The sequence below is a fragment of the Cynoglossus semilaevis genome, chromosome 1 (genome assembly GCF_000523025.1).
Source record: "Cynoglossus semilaevis isolate Cse_v1.0 chromosome 1, Cse_v1.0, whole genome shotgun sequence".
In the NCBI taxonomy this organism is placed as follows: Eukaryota; Metazoa; Chordata; class Actinopteri; order Pleuronectiformes; family Cynoglossidae; genus Cynoglossus; species Cynoglossus semilaevis.
The window spans coordinates 262196-273289 of record NC_024307.1 but is presented as its reverse complement, the minus strand read 5'-3'; the positions used below and the strand labels follow the sequence as shown (position 1 = coordinate 273289).

Sequence of the window (11094 nt, the reverse complement as noted above, 5' to 3'; positions counted from 1 at the left end):
CTACACTGTGGAGCCGACTTTAACAACACAGTCTGTTGTTTACTTTTTAAATACTGTTTGCTCACACAGCCTCTGTGCGCAGTAGGCTCCGACAGGGTCTGGGTTCCACGTGCAGCAGTTCTGCTTTCCCAGCTGTCCAGACAATGGTTGTGTAAATGACCATGTGCGTTCACACCGTTGTGTTTTTAACCCGTTTACTGAGGGGGAGGACGCCAGGTGGGTGAGACGGACGGACAGGTGACACACATCACCTGCTGTATTGTTTATTTATTGATCACTCGTGGTGATCTGGGGATGTTGCTTTTGAAATATTCACGTTTGATTGGACGATTCCAGCAGCGGGATGGATTTGTCTTTTCATCTCTGGTCTGAAACTACTTCAACGACGACGACAACGAGTGTAATTCTTCTGTTTTTCCACACGAATACATCTCAACAAAGGTTTCGTACAAGAGCCAACAACCTCCTTAAGGCAGAGGTCTTCAACCCCTGGTCCAGGGGCCGGTGCCGGTCCACCAGGCTGCAGTGGAAAACAAATGTACTTCAGTTTAACTAATTTACATCATTCAAAAAAAAATCCTGTCATATCCCTTTACTTTTTCATGTTTCAAAACAACAGATCGTTCAGACTCTGACAGAATAAAGTCTAAAAGATTTATTTTTTTAAAAGGTTTATTTTTCAAATTTAATGGTCCTTGCTACTGGCCCTTACTGCGAGCCAGTAGCACTGTGTTGATTGTTAAATTTTCAAAATAAAACATTTTGTTCTTGTAGTATCAGAGTCTGGATCAGATATTATTTTACAAGATACTACATTATTTTACTGTTACTACAAGAATAAACTCTTTGAATGAAGTAAAGTAGCAAAACTCAAGTACATTTTTCATTGTGTCCCACTGCGGCCCGGTACCGGCCTGCGAACCAGGGGTTGGGGGCACCTGTACAACAGAGTGGTGTGGTGGATGTGGCTTCACGTTGAGAGACATAACTTCTGCAGAGTGAACACACATCGTTGGAAATGACAGTTGTTTTCTTGGACAATCTGATGTTTTTTCAGGGCAGGGTCTGTGCGTCCACAGCCGCGTGTCTGTTTGTCTGTGGGTCTGTTTGTCTGTGTGTCTGTTGCGCAGTCACACCCACTTGCGCTGGTTTGAGGACATTTGCCAAGTGGTTCTCAGAGGCCATTAAACGCCTCTAAAGTGTTTCATCCTGCGTTCACGCTGCCTCCTCTTTTTCTCAACTCACAATAATGCGACACTCAATCTCCTTTATTACTTTGTCCCACCTTTAATGAAAAGTGATAGTCTCACACACACATACACAGATCCCAGAAGCAGTTGATCAAGGCCCTGTAAATGTTTTATAAGCCCGTCTTTAAGGAGGGGAGGGGGGGGGGGGGGGGGGGGCGACTCCTTTATCCTGGAGGTGTCGATGACGATTGTTAGTCCTCGGGGACAGATTGCTGAGCTGTGTTATTGTCCTTAGCGCTCATTGACACCCATTGACAGTCACTGGTACTGTTGGAACTGTTGACCTCTTTCCTTAATGCACGTAAACAAACGTACAATTATCCCTCTTCAAAAAAAAAAAAACAAACACACGGATCGGTTTGAACCTCCGGGCGACCTGAAGAGTTTTTTTTTTTTTTACTTCTGAAATCTAGAAGATGGGGAAGAATGCTGAGCTGACGATCAGCCCACAGGAAAGGAAAGGACTTTCATTCATCACCCCCCCCACTGAAGAAGGGGGGGTTGATGAATGAACCCCCCCTGCCCCCCCCCCCCACTGACTCTGGTTTTTCCATGCTGACTTTTCCATATCTAGCTTGTTGCTCATTTCACAGCAGCCCGAGCTGAAAAACACTGGAGTTTTATTGGGAGCTGAAGCGCTCGGTTCCCTGGCGCACGTTTCCCTTCTGTGCAGCGAGAGTTATGGCTCAAATCCATAGGAAATGCCTTGTTAACACAGCAGGAAGAGACTTTGTTCCTTCTGTGTCCCGCTCTTCGACTAGCCCAGTGTTCGAATTTAAATCAAGTGGACGTCAGGGGTTAAGTTTGAAACTCTCTCCTAAAGTCCGTCTTTTTGGGAATGAGAGGTAATTTAATCAGCTTAAATACAATCCTGTGGCAGCAACAAGGAGTTTTCTGTTAAAATTTAACGCAGGTCTGGTATAAACTTCGGGACTAGAACCATGTCATTTGTGAATTTTTATGTCATTATGGATATTTATATTTCTTTTTTTTTTTTGTGCCTAATGGATAAGGCACTGGCATCCTAAGCCAGGGATTGTGAGTTCGAATCCCATCTAGGTGGTCTAGCGAAGCAGCTTTTTGCTAGGCTCCGTAGTGTTGTGGCTAGCACGCCTGGCTTGGAACCAGAGAGTCATGGGTTTGATTCCCAGAGTGTTGCAGCAGAGATGTTGTTAACACAAGACTTTCCCAAATATGAAATCAATGAAGTTCAAAATATTTTTTAAGAGTCATGGGTTTGATTCCCAGAGTGTAGCAGCAGAGCTGTTGTTAACACAAGACTTTCCCAAATGTGGAATCAATGAAGTTCAAAATATTTTTTGATATAATTGTCATGTTAATTTAGTGAAAAAAAATCTGTAACTGATTAACAAAAAGACCAGTTGAAAGACTAGTTAAGGTTAAAGATTTGACCCTTTTTTTTGTTTGTTAAATTGGACTTGATTGTCATTCCGGTATTAACTTCAGAAAAAGTAACAAATTACACTATATGCAGACGACGGCTTTGTTTACATTCGCCTTTTTTTTACCATTTTGCCCATCATTATGGCTAATACACACGTAACATAGACCACAGTGTGAGCCTAGATGAGTGACACTGGTATTTGTGTACAATTTTTAAGTTGCGACATACGAAAATCAAATAAACTTGGTTGACTTAAACCACCTGGTTAAACAACAGAGATAACGTCCGACATGAAACGACCACAACTGTTGAAACAGAACGTTGAGTGGTGAAAATTGACTGAGCTTCAAGACGCAGCGAAGTCTCTAATTATTTACTCTTAGCCTTTGAAGAGGTTTTGTTTGTTGTGTTCCGTCCACCCTCAGTAGCACAGCGGTACTGCAGCTGCTTCTGTGCCAGTTTCGTAAAAAAATATCTCTAAATCCTTAATGCCTTTTAGATGACAAGCTAATAAAAGCTAAAAAAAACAACAACACTGTAAACTGTTTTTTTTTTCCTCCATGTGCAACATATGCACTGAGTTAAGAGCCGCAGAGACACGGAGATGGGAAGTTCAACTCAGGGAAAAAAAAATAACGAACTGGAGCGACCAGAGAACACACCCTGCGTCTTTCCTCAGAACGACATGCTTTGCATTTTATCTGGACTGCCGTTGAATCGTTTGTTCCTCAAACAAGTCCAGCTATTGTGTGTTGACTGTTAAAGTCAAAAGTGATCTGCCAAATCTGTACATGTGGAGTGTGCACAAGTGTGTGTTTGGTGCAGCTGACAGGTCTTTCAGAGGACCGGGGCTCAGAGCCATGTATCTGCAGCTGCCTCGTCTCTGTGCGCCCATTGATTGGGGAGAGAGACGGCGTTCACCGCTGCAGCCGAAGCTAGCTGCACGCAGAGACGCACAAAGACTCATTATTTAAACCTGTTGTATGGACACTGGCTCTAACGTCCACTGGAGGTGGGGGCACGTTGAGCTGCACGAAGCTGGTTTTGCAAATCTTTTCCCCGTCGTCCAACGAATTGACTTCCACGGGCCGTTGAGCAAATACAGCGGAACCTCGAGATACGAGGATTGCATGTCACGGAGCTGCAAAGATTTTCCTCGTGATACGTGATAACAGAGTTACTAGTGCTTTATCCACTCCACACGGTGGCGCTGTGGCGCTCTGTTTTACCCATTTTTATAACAATAATATATATTGTTTTCTTAATAATTATTATTTTATATGATTTATGTCTATGTTTTTGATGTTTAGATCGGGGGTTAATTTAATTAATTAATAGTATATTTCTGGGGGGCTGGAACAAATAAACATTTTTTTTGTTTTTTTTTAATTTGATCGAGATACGAGTGCTGTTGTGGAATGGATCAAACTCACATCTGTTTTTTGGTTCCCAGCAGTTGGTAACATAACGGTCTCACTCATTCGTTATGATCGACTCAATGCCAAAAAAAGTCGACGCCTCTTACACACACGTGAACATATGGAGTATGTACACACACACACACCAACGTAGGCACACATTGTTTAACCAGTTTAGCAGAGCCAGAAGACTTAACCGTTACCCTGTTTATACTGTGTGTTTATCTGGCTTGGAGCGCAGATAAAGAACCCACCTGTTCCTTATCTCCTCTGTGCATACACTCACGTTATAATACATCACCTGCTAATTAGATTAGATCGACAGATACAGCGACGGAGCTGATGTTAGCATCCCGACAGTTGGCCACGCCTTTCAGTGTTTCATGGTTGACATTATCATTCACCTTACTGTATTTATTTATTTTGTGTGTGTGTTCAGGTTTGGACGACAGCCTGCAGCAGTATGTGAGCAACTTTGAGCGGGAGAAGATCAGTGGAGAGCAGCTGCTGAAGATCACCCATCAAGACCTGGAGGAGCTGGGTGTAGCCAGGATCGGACACCAGGAGCTGGTGCTGGAGGCCGTGGACCTGCTCTGTGCTCTGGTCAGTTCTTAACCTGGTTGTTCACGTGTCCAACCATCCATCTGACTCTCGTGTTCCAACACGACCGTCCTGTAGTTTTGAGTTCAGCAGCCAGGAAGGAGTGATGCATGAGGGCTTATCGTTTCCCATAAAGCTCAGCAGGGCGTGGAGGAGGAGGAGGAGGACACTGGAGGACGACAGTGTCACTCCAGCCCCGTTTACATGCAATGACTGCGACTCAATTCCATAGGGGTGTCAAACTCATTTTGGTTCACTGGCCGCATGCAACCTAATTAGACGTCAAGTGGGCCGGACCAGAACAATCATAATCTAATTAACTATGAATAACCACAAGTCGATGTTTTTCCCCTTTGTTTTCATGCATAGAAGTACAAATATATTAAATATTTATTATTATTTATTCATATTTAATGAAATATAATTTTACAAAAACATATCTTAATACCTTTGTGTATTTCTTTAATTTTAAAATTCATCAATCTTCATCGTGGGCCGGGTTGAACACCCTAGCGGGCCAGTTTTGGGCTGCGGGCCGTATGTTTGACACCCTTGCGATACCAATCTGAATCCAGAAATACAGGGATCCAGCGCAAAAAAAAAAAATCTGCATCTAAAAGGTGCTGACTCCAGTCCCTGCAGTACATATGCCAGGCCTGTGTGTGGTGCTGTGTCAACCACGATATAAAATAGCTAACAGTAGCACACCAGATAGTTGAATGACTATGATAATTAAATCTCTATCTTGGTTCAGTTAAGTCACTCTAATAGTAAAACAGTCGACCGTCCGTCAATCATCGCAGCTCAGAGAAGACCTGACCAGTAAAAAAAAAAAATTCAGTGTGCGTGAAGAGAACGATGAAAACCATCCTCACTCCAACCGAAGTAGAAGCAGGTTTTTTTTAAGCAGATGGGATTGGTTTGAAGTTTTATCACATCCTGCGCTATAAACTTCACGGATTGCGGTCGCAATGTCAGCGTTTCTCTCAGCTTACACTAGCTTACGTTTAAACCTTTGGCTGTTTTTTTTAACCGTCTTTCTTCCATTAGATCTAGTTTACAAAAGAAAAAAAAAATGATTACATTAATTTTTTTGGATTCTGAGTGGAGATAAAAACAGATTCATCAAACTCATTTAGTTTGAGCTTCCTGTTCAGCTAAGCCGATCACGGTTACTACCAAAGCCGTCACATCTGACACCTGGAATTACTTGGTTTCCCACTATATCATATACCCACCATATATCATATCTTTGATTATATACCATAATTTTTTTTTTTTAACCGTCCCAGTAATCAGAGCCAGATTCTTTTCACACGAGAACTCACGAGTTCCATCTGCAGTGATCGTCCTGTGGAGCTGCTCCCAGTGGTTTCATAGTTTCATAGCGGTTAGCATGCATCTTCCTAATGGCGCCACCTGTGGCAGCATGTGTCGGTTCTAACCAGGAGTGTCCTATAAAGTAGATCGGGATCTACCAGTAGATCGTTAAGTGTGGAGTGCTGGTAGATCATGAGCAATACATTTAAAAAAAAAAAAAGTAAACAAAATATATATGTACATATATTTATAAATACATATATATATTATACAGTGTATGTGTGTAGTAGTGACCGTATACTGTAAGTATTTAATCGCATTGTGTCATAGAGCAACATGCACTTATTCAGGTACCCCCAACGTATAATGTATTCATTAAGTATTTTCAGTTTATATGAGTAAATATATATTTATTATTTTCAATGTAGGTCGATCACTTTAGCCTGGTCATTTCAACATTAGCTCCCCAGCCAAAAAAAACAGTGTGGACACGCCTGCTTTAAACCCTGACATGGTAAAATATAGTTAGTCTAGTATATTTAACTAAATATTATATATATGTATATTATTATTGTTATTATTCTTATTATTATGCCGGACCTTTAATTGGATCAAGGAGGTGAAATGCGTTTTGACCCTTAGTGTCCGTAATAAGATTCAGGCCTAGGCCTTCCCATGGGCCCCTTGGGAGGAAGTGGGGCCCAGATACAATTTGTTTTAACTATGCGAGACCAAAGACCAAAGTGCTGTCTCGGGACAAAGAAAGAACATTTCAATTAATTTACTCGGTGGGCTGCGATGTCTTCTGCAGAGTCGGTGTGGAAACACAACACTTCTTTATTTGTTCTCAGACCCTAGTGGCCAAGAAACTCACAACTGTCAGACACCCACATTCGATGTTTCCGACTGGGATCATCTGGTTGCAGAGCAGCTGTTAATGTATTTTTCTTTAGCCTCGGGGTACAATCTGTCCCAGGATATATTGCGGCGCTCGGCGATTTTAGCAGGGATTCACAGAGCAGCCCACACTCTCTCCGACCAGGCCACTGACGTTTGTATTATTTACAGTCAAATCACAGCCAAACAAAACCTGCAGTGGGGACAGGAAGTACTGCGTTGGGATATCAGGTGTATATTGTGACTGAAAAAAACCCAAAATAGGTTTCCCAAGATTAAAAACACTTCGTGTCCTCCGTTATGAAAATTCAGATTTGGTTCTCATCTCGGTCTGTGCTTCGTTAGCCCGCTAATAAAATACAGAGAAGTGATAAAAGTTCTGCGAAGTGACCACACTGTCTTGAGTTGAGGTCTAAGATTCAGTGAAAACAAAAATGTCACAAGACTTTTCTTCCTCTTTTCCGTTCGTTCTTGTTTCGTGCGGTGTGCACTTCTGTTTATTTCACATACTTGACATATTTCATGTCAAGTGTGGCAGAAGTTAGCGGCCGACAACTTCTGTTTTGTGATTTCAGTCATTGTCAGTCAGTGGGAAAATGGATCAGATCCAGTTGAAGGTTTTGTGGTTAATTTGTCCAAGACACACTTTGTCAAAAAAAAAAAAAAATTTATTATGGACATAGTCTGAACAATGTGGTACATATTTGAGACCATTAGTTAAATGTACAGCTACTAAAATTATTGTTCTATTGAATCTAATCCTAATAATAGGTCAAACTTTTCTCTTACAAGAACAAATTAACATTAAACAGTATGACTTTTCAACGGTCTGTTCTTCTGTAGCCATAGACCAAAAATTAAAAGAAATATATATGTATGTATATATATATATTTGTGTGTATATCTATGTATGTATGTATACAGTATATATATCCACATATACACGAACATGCATAAACAAATATGTATACATATATATGTGCATATATATTTGTGTGTATATTTATATATGTATACAGTGTATATATGTATGCACATTTATACCAACATGCATAAACAAATATATGTATACATATATAAATATATGTATATATATGTGCATATATATTTGTGTGTATGTTTGTGATGCACATATATACAAACACGCATAAACAAATATATCTATACATATATATATATATATGTATATATATATATATTTGTGTGTATATCTGTGTATGTATGTATACAGTATATATATGCACATATATACAAACATGCATAAACAAATATATTTCTACATATATATAAATATATGTAGATATATATGTGCATATATATGTGTGTGTATATTTACATAAATACATATATATACATATATACATACATATACATATATATGTATGTACATATATACATATATACACATATACATATATATTTGTATATATATATAGATGTACTTCACAGCTGGGCTACACTGCATTTGAGACTGCTCCCTCGTCCTGTAAATGAATGACCTATAAAGTGCAGGAATGTAGTAGATGGAAACAAACCCAGGTGAAGAATGCAAACTTTGTTCAGCTCGAAAGGAATCAGGCGACGTCACACGTGAGCACTTCAGTGATCTACAATGAGGGGACTTTTTCCTTCCTTGGAGTCGAGTTCATTTAAATCTCACCTGTTAAATACAGTTTTGTTTTTTGTTTTTTAAACCTCCAAACTACACTGTCCCAGATAAACCGTAGTCACAGGTACTGTTTATATTTTTTCTTATTTTGTGTTAAATGACTGAATGTTTCAGAACTACGGAGTGGAGACAGACAACCTCAAGAACCTGGTGGTGAAGATGAGAGCTGCCACCAACAGTCTGTACATGGCCACAACTGACCGACGGAAAAGCCCAGCATATGATGGCAGCACATCTCGCAAACCACCCAACGACTTCCTGACCTCAGTGGTGGAGTTGATCGGTGCCGCAAAGAGCCTTCTTGCCTGGCTTGACAGGTAACTGGACAGTTCCGTGAACCTTCCAGAATCTGTTGCAGAACTTATGAGACAGGTTGGACATCGATGTTCAAGATTTGATGAAATTGAGCTTCGGGGACAATGTGTGGCCCACTGTGTAGGGATGGACCCAAGAAAACGACTCAATCCTGGGAAACAATTCATATTAAAGTTTGAAAATAAAAAACTTTTAATCGCGATTAATCACAGGCTAGATGTGGATTATTTACAATTAATCATGATTAATTGAGATAATTCAACAGATAATAACATCAGGGACATATATTTGTTTTATATCATGTGTTTTTATTTTTTGACCAAATAATGGAATGGAAACATGTCGCGAAAAATATGTAGTGAAAATTTAGCTTTGAAGCGTTGGTGGATTTTAGGCGTTACTGTTCAACATCGAGTTGGCGTTTCAAACACATCGAGAAACACTAGTGAAGTTGTTGTCCTCAACAATACACAAAATATTTTTGGGTGTCAAGGTCCTGGGTTCAAGCGCCAGAGGAAACAGGTACTATATATATGGGACTATATATTTACATATATATCAGTCTATGTGTCCTAGACTCACTGACTGTCCTGATCTCAGTCATGCTGATCTGACACAAACCTGGCCCCTGACCTGAGGTTGAGCCCCTTTGCTGGCCACTGACATGGTATTTAAAGCTCAAGGTGCTTCTGCGAAACAAAAACACAACAACGTGTCATACAGCTAGAGACAAAAGCTCAAGTTTCGACGTCTTTACTTTTAGCCGCTTGAACCCATTGTGTGTCAGGCCCTTCAGTTAATCTGACACCACCAGACTGACACTGTATCTTTACACACGAAGGGTTATTAAGTACAATTACCACAATAAAGACACTAAAGACGTGATCGAACAGGTCCTCACTTCTAGTTAAAAAATATAAAGAAATAACATGGGTGGGTGCGGAGGTGGGGGTTCGTGTGGGGGTTATTATCCAGTTGGTTGAATCTTTGCCCAGTCTCGCTGACGGCAGAAGAAAGACCAAAGTTGTTTAAATATTTACCTGCGGTATTTGTTTGGATTGTAAAGATGACAGATAACCGACGGTACATTCCATACCTTGAACGGTGATCATACAGGAATACATTTTTACACATGTTCAGTTTCATACGTGCACAGACAGATGTCGGCAAACTGTTGGTGACGTGTTTGGAACGAATGTCAGACAGAAAGCGAAGCTTACAGGAGCCGAGCACTTTATGAACTCGCGTTTCAACTTATTGAGTGCTGAAATGTGACTACATAAAAGTATATATGTTCAAAACCAAGACCTCTGAACTATACACCAGATAAACCAGAACAGTTCCGTTGAGTTGTGCTGCACAGTGGTTGTTTATCCTAAGGATGTAATTAGATTTCATCTCTAACGAGGCGTTCAGGGCCTAATGTTTTTAAAGCTATTTTTGAGTTTCGGTATTTTAGATGTGATCGGGGGTGGAGGGGAGAAAAATGCACCAGAACAGAAATATTCTTAATTTACAACCGAGTCAGTCTGTGGCCAAGTCACCCACACATAGAGAGAGCAGATAAAGGTGCAGTACATCTGTTGTAACGCTCCGTCGTACCGCTGACTCGACAAAAATGTGCGGTTGTATTTTTGGTTGCCTTTTTTTCTCCAGTGTGTTTTGGCTTTAGTTTGTGATTTAAAAAAATCATATATATACATCACATATATTTACATATATGTGTATATCTACATATATGACTTTTATATATGTATTTATATAGATACATACATGTATATATGTATAGTTGAGACTTTTTATATATGTATGTATATATACACATACATATATGTATATATGTGTATATGTATATATGTGACTTTTTATATATGTATGTATATATACACATATATATGTATATATATGACTTTTTATATATGTATGTATTTATATATGTATGTATATATACACATACATATATGTATATGTTTATATATGACTTTTTATATATGTATGTATTTATATATGTATGTATATATATGTGATTTATATATATATAAATATATATATATATATGTATAAATATATATATATATATTTATTTGAAAACGGTGCAGAAAGGCTGTTCAGCAGTGCCCTGCAGACCATCAATGAACCTAATGTTCTCTTTCTCCCTTCTATTGTCTGCTCACAGGACGCCTCTTACAGGGATCAGTGACTTCACAGCCACCAAGAACA

General features: G+C 39.6%; 1 protein-coding gene across 1 annotated transcript in view; it reads left to right on the top strand.

The window, feature by feature from the left end:
• Positions 1-11094, top strand: part of cnksr3 (cnksr family member 3) — a 38704-nt gene that overhangs the window by 13342 nt on the left and 14268 nt on the right. Inside the window, exons 2-4 of the mRNA XM_008309345.3 lie at positions 4513-4676; positions 8674-8876; positions 11051-11094. The exon at positions 11051-11094 is cut by the window's right edge and continues 1 nt beyond it. Coding sequence (XP_008307567.1) covers positions 4513-4676; positions 8674-8876; positions 11051-11094 — 411 coding nt within the window. The remainder of the gene's footprint in view (positions 1-4512; positions 4677-8673; positions 8877-11050) is intronic.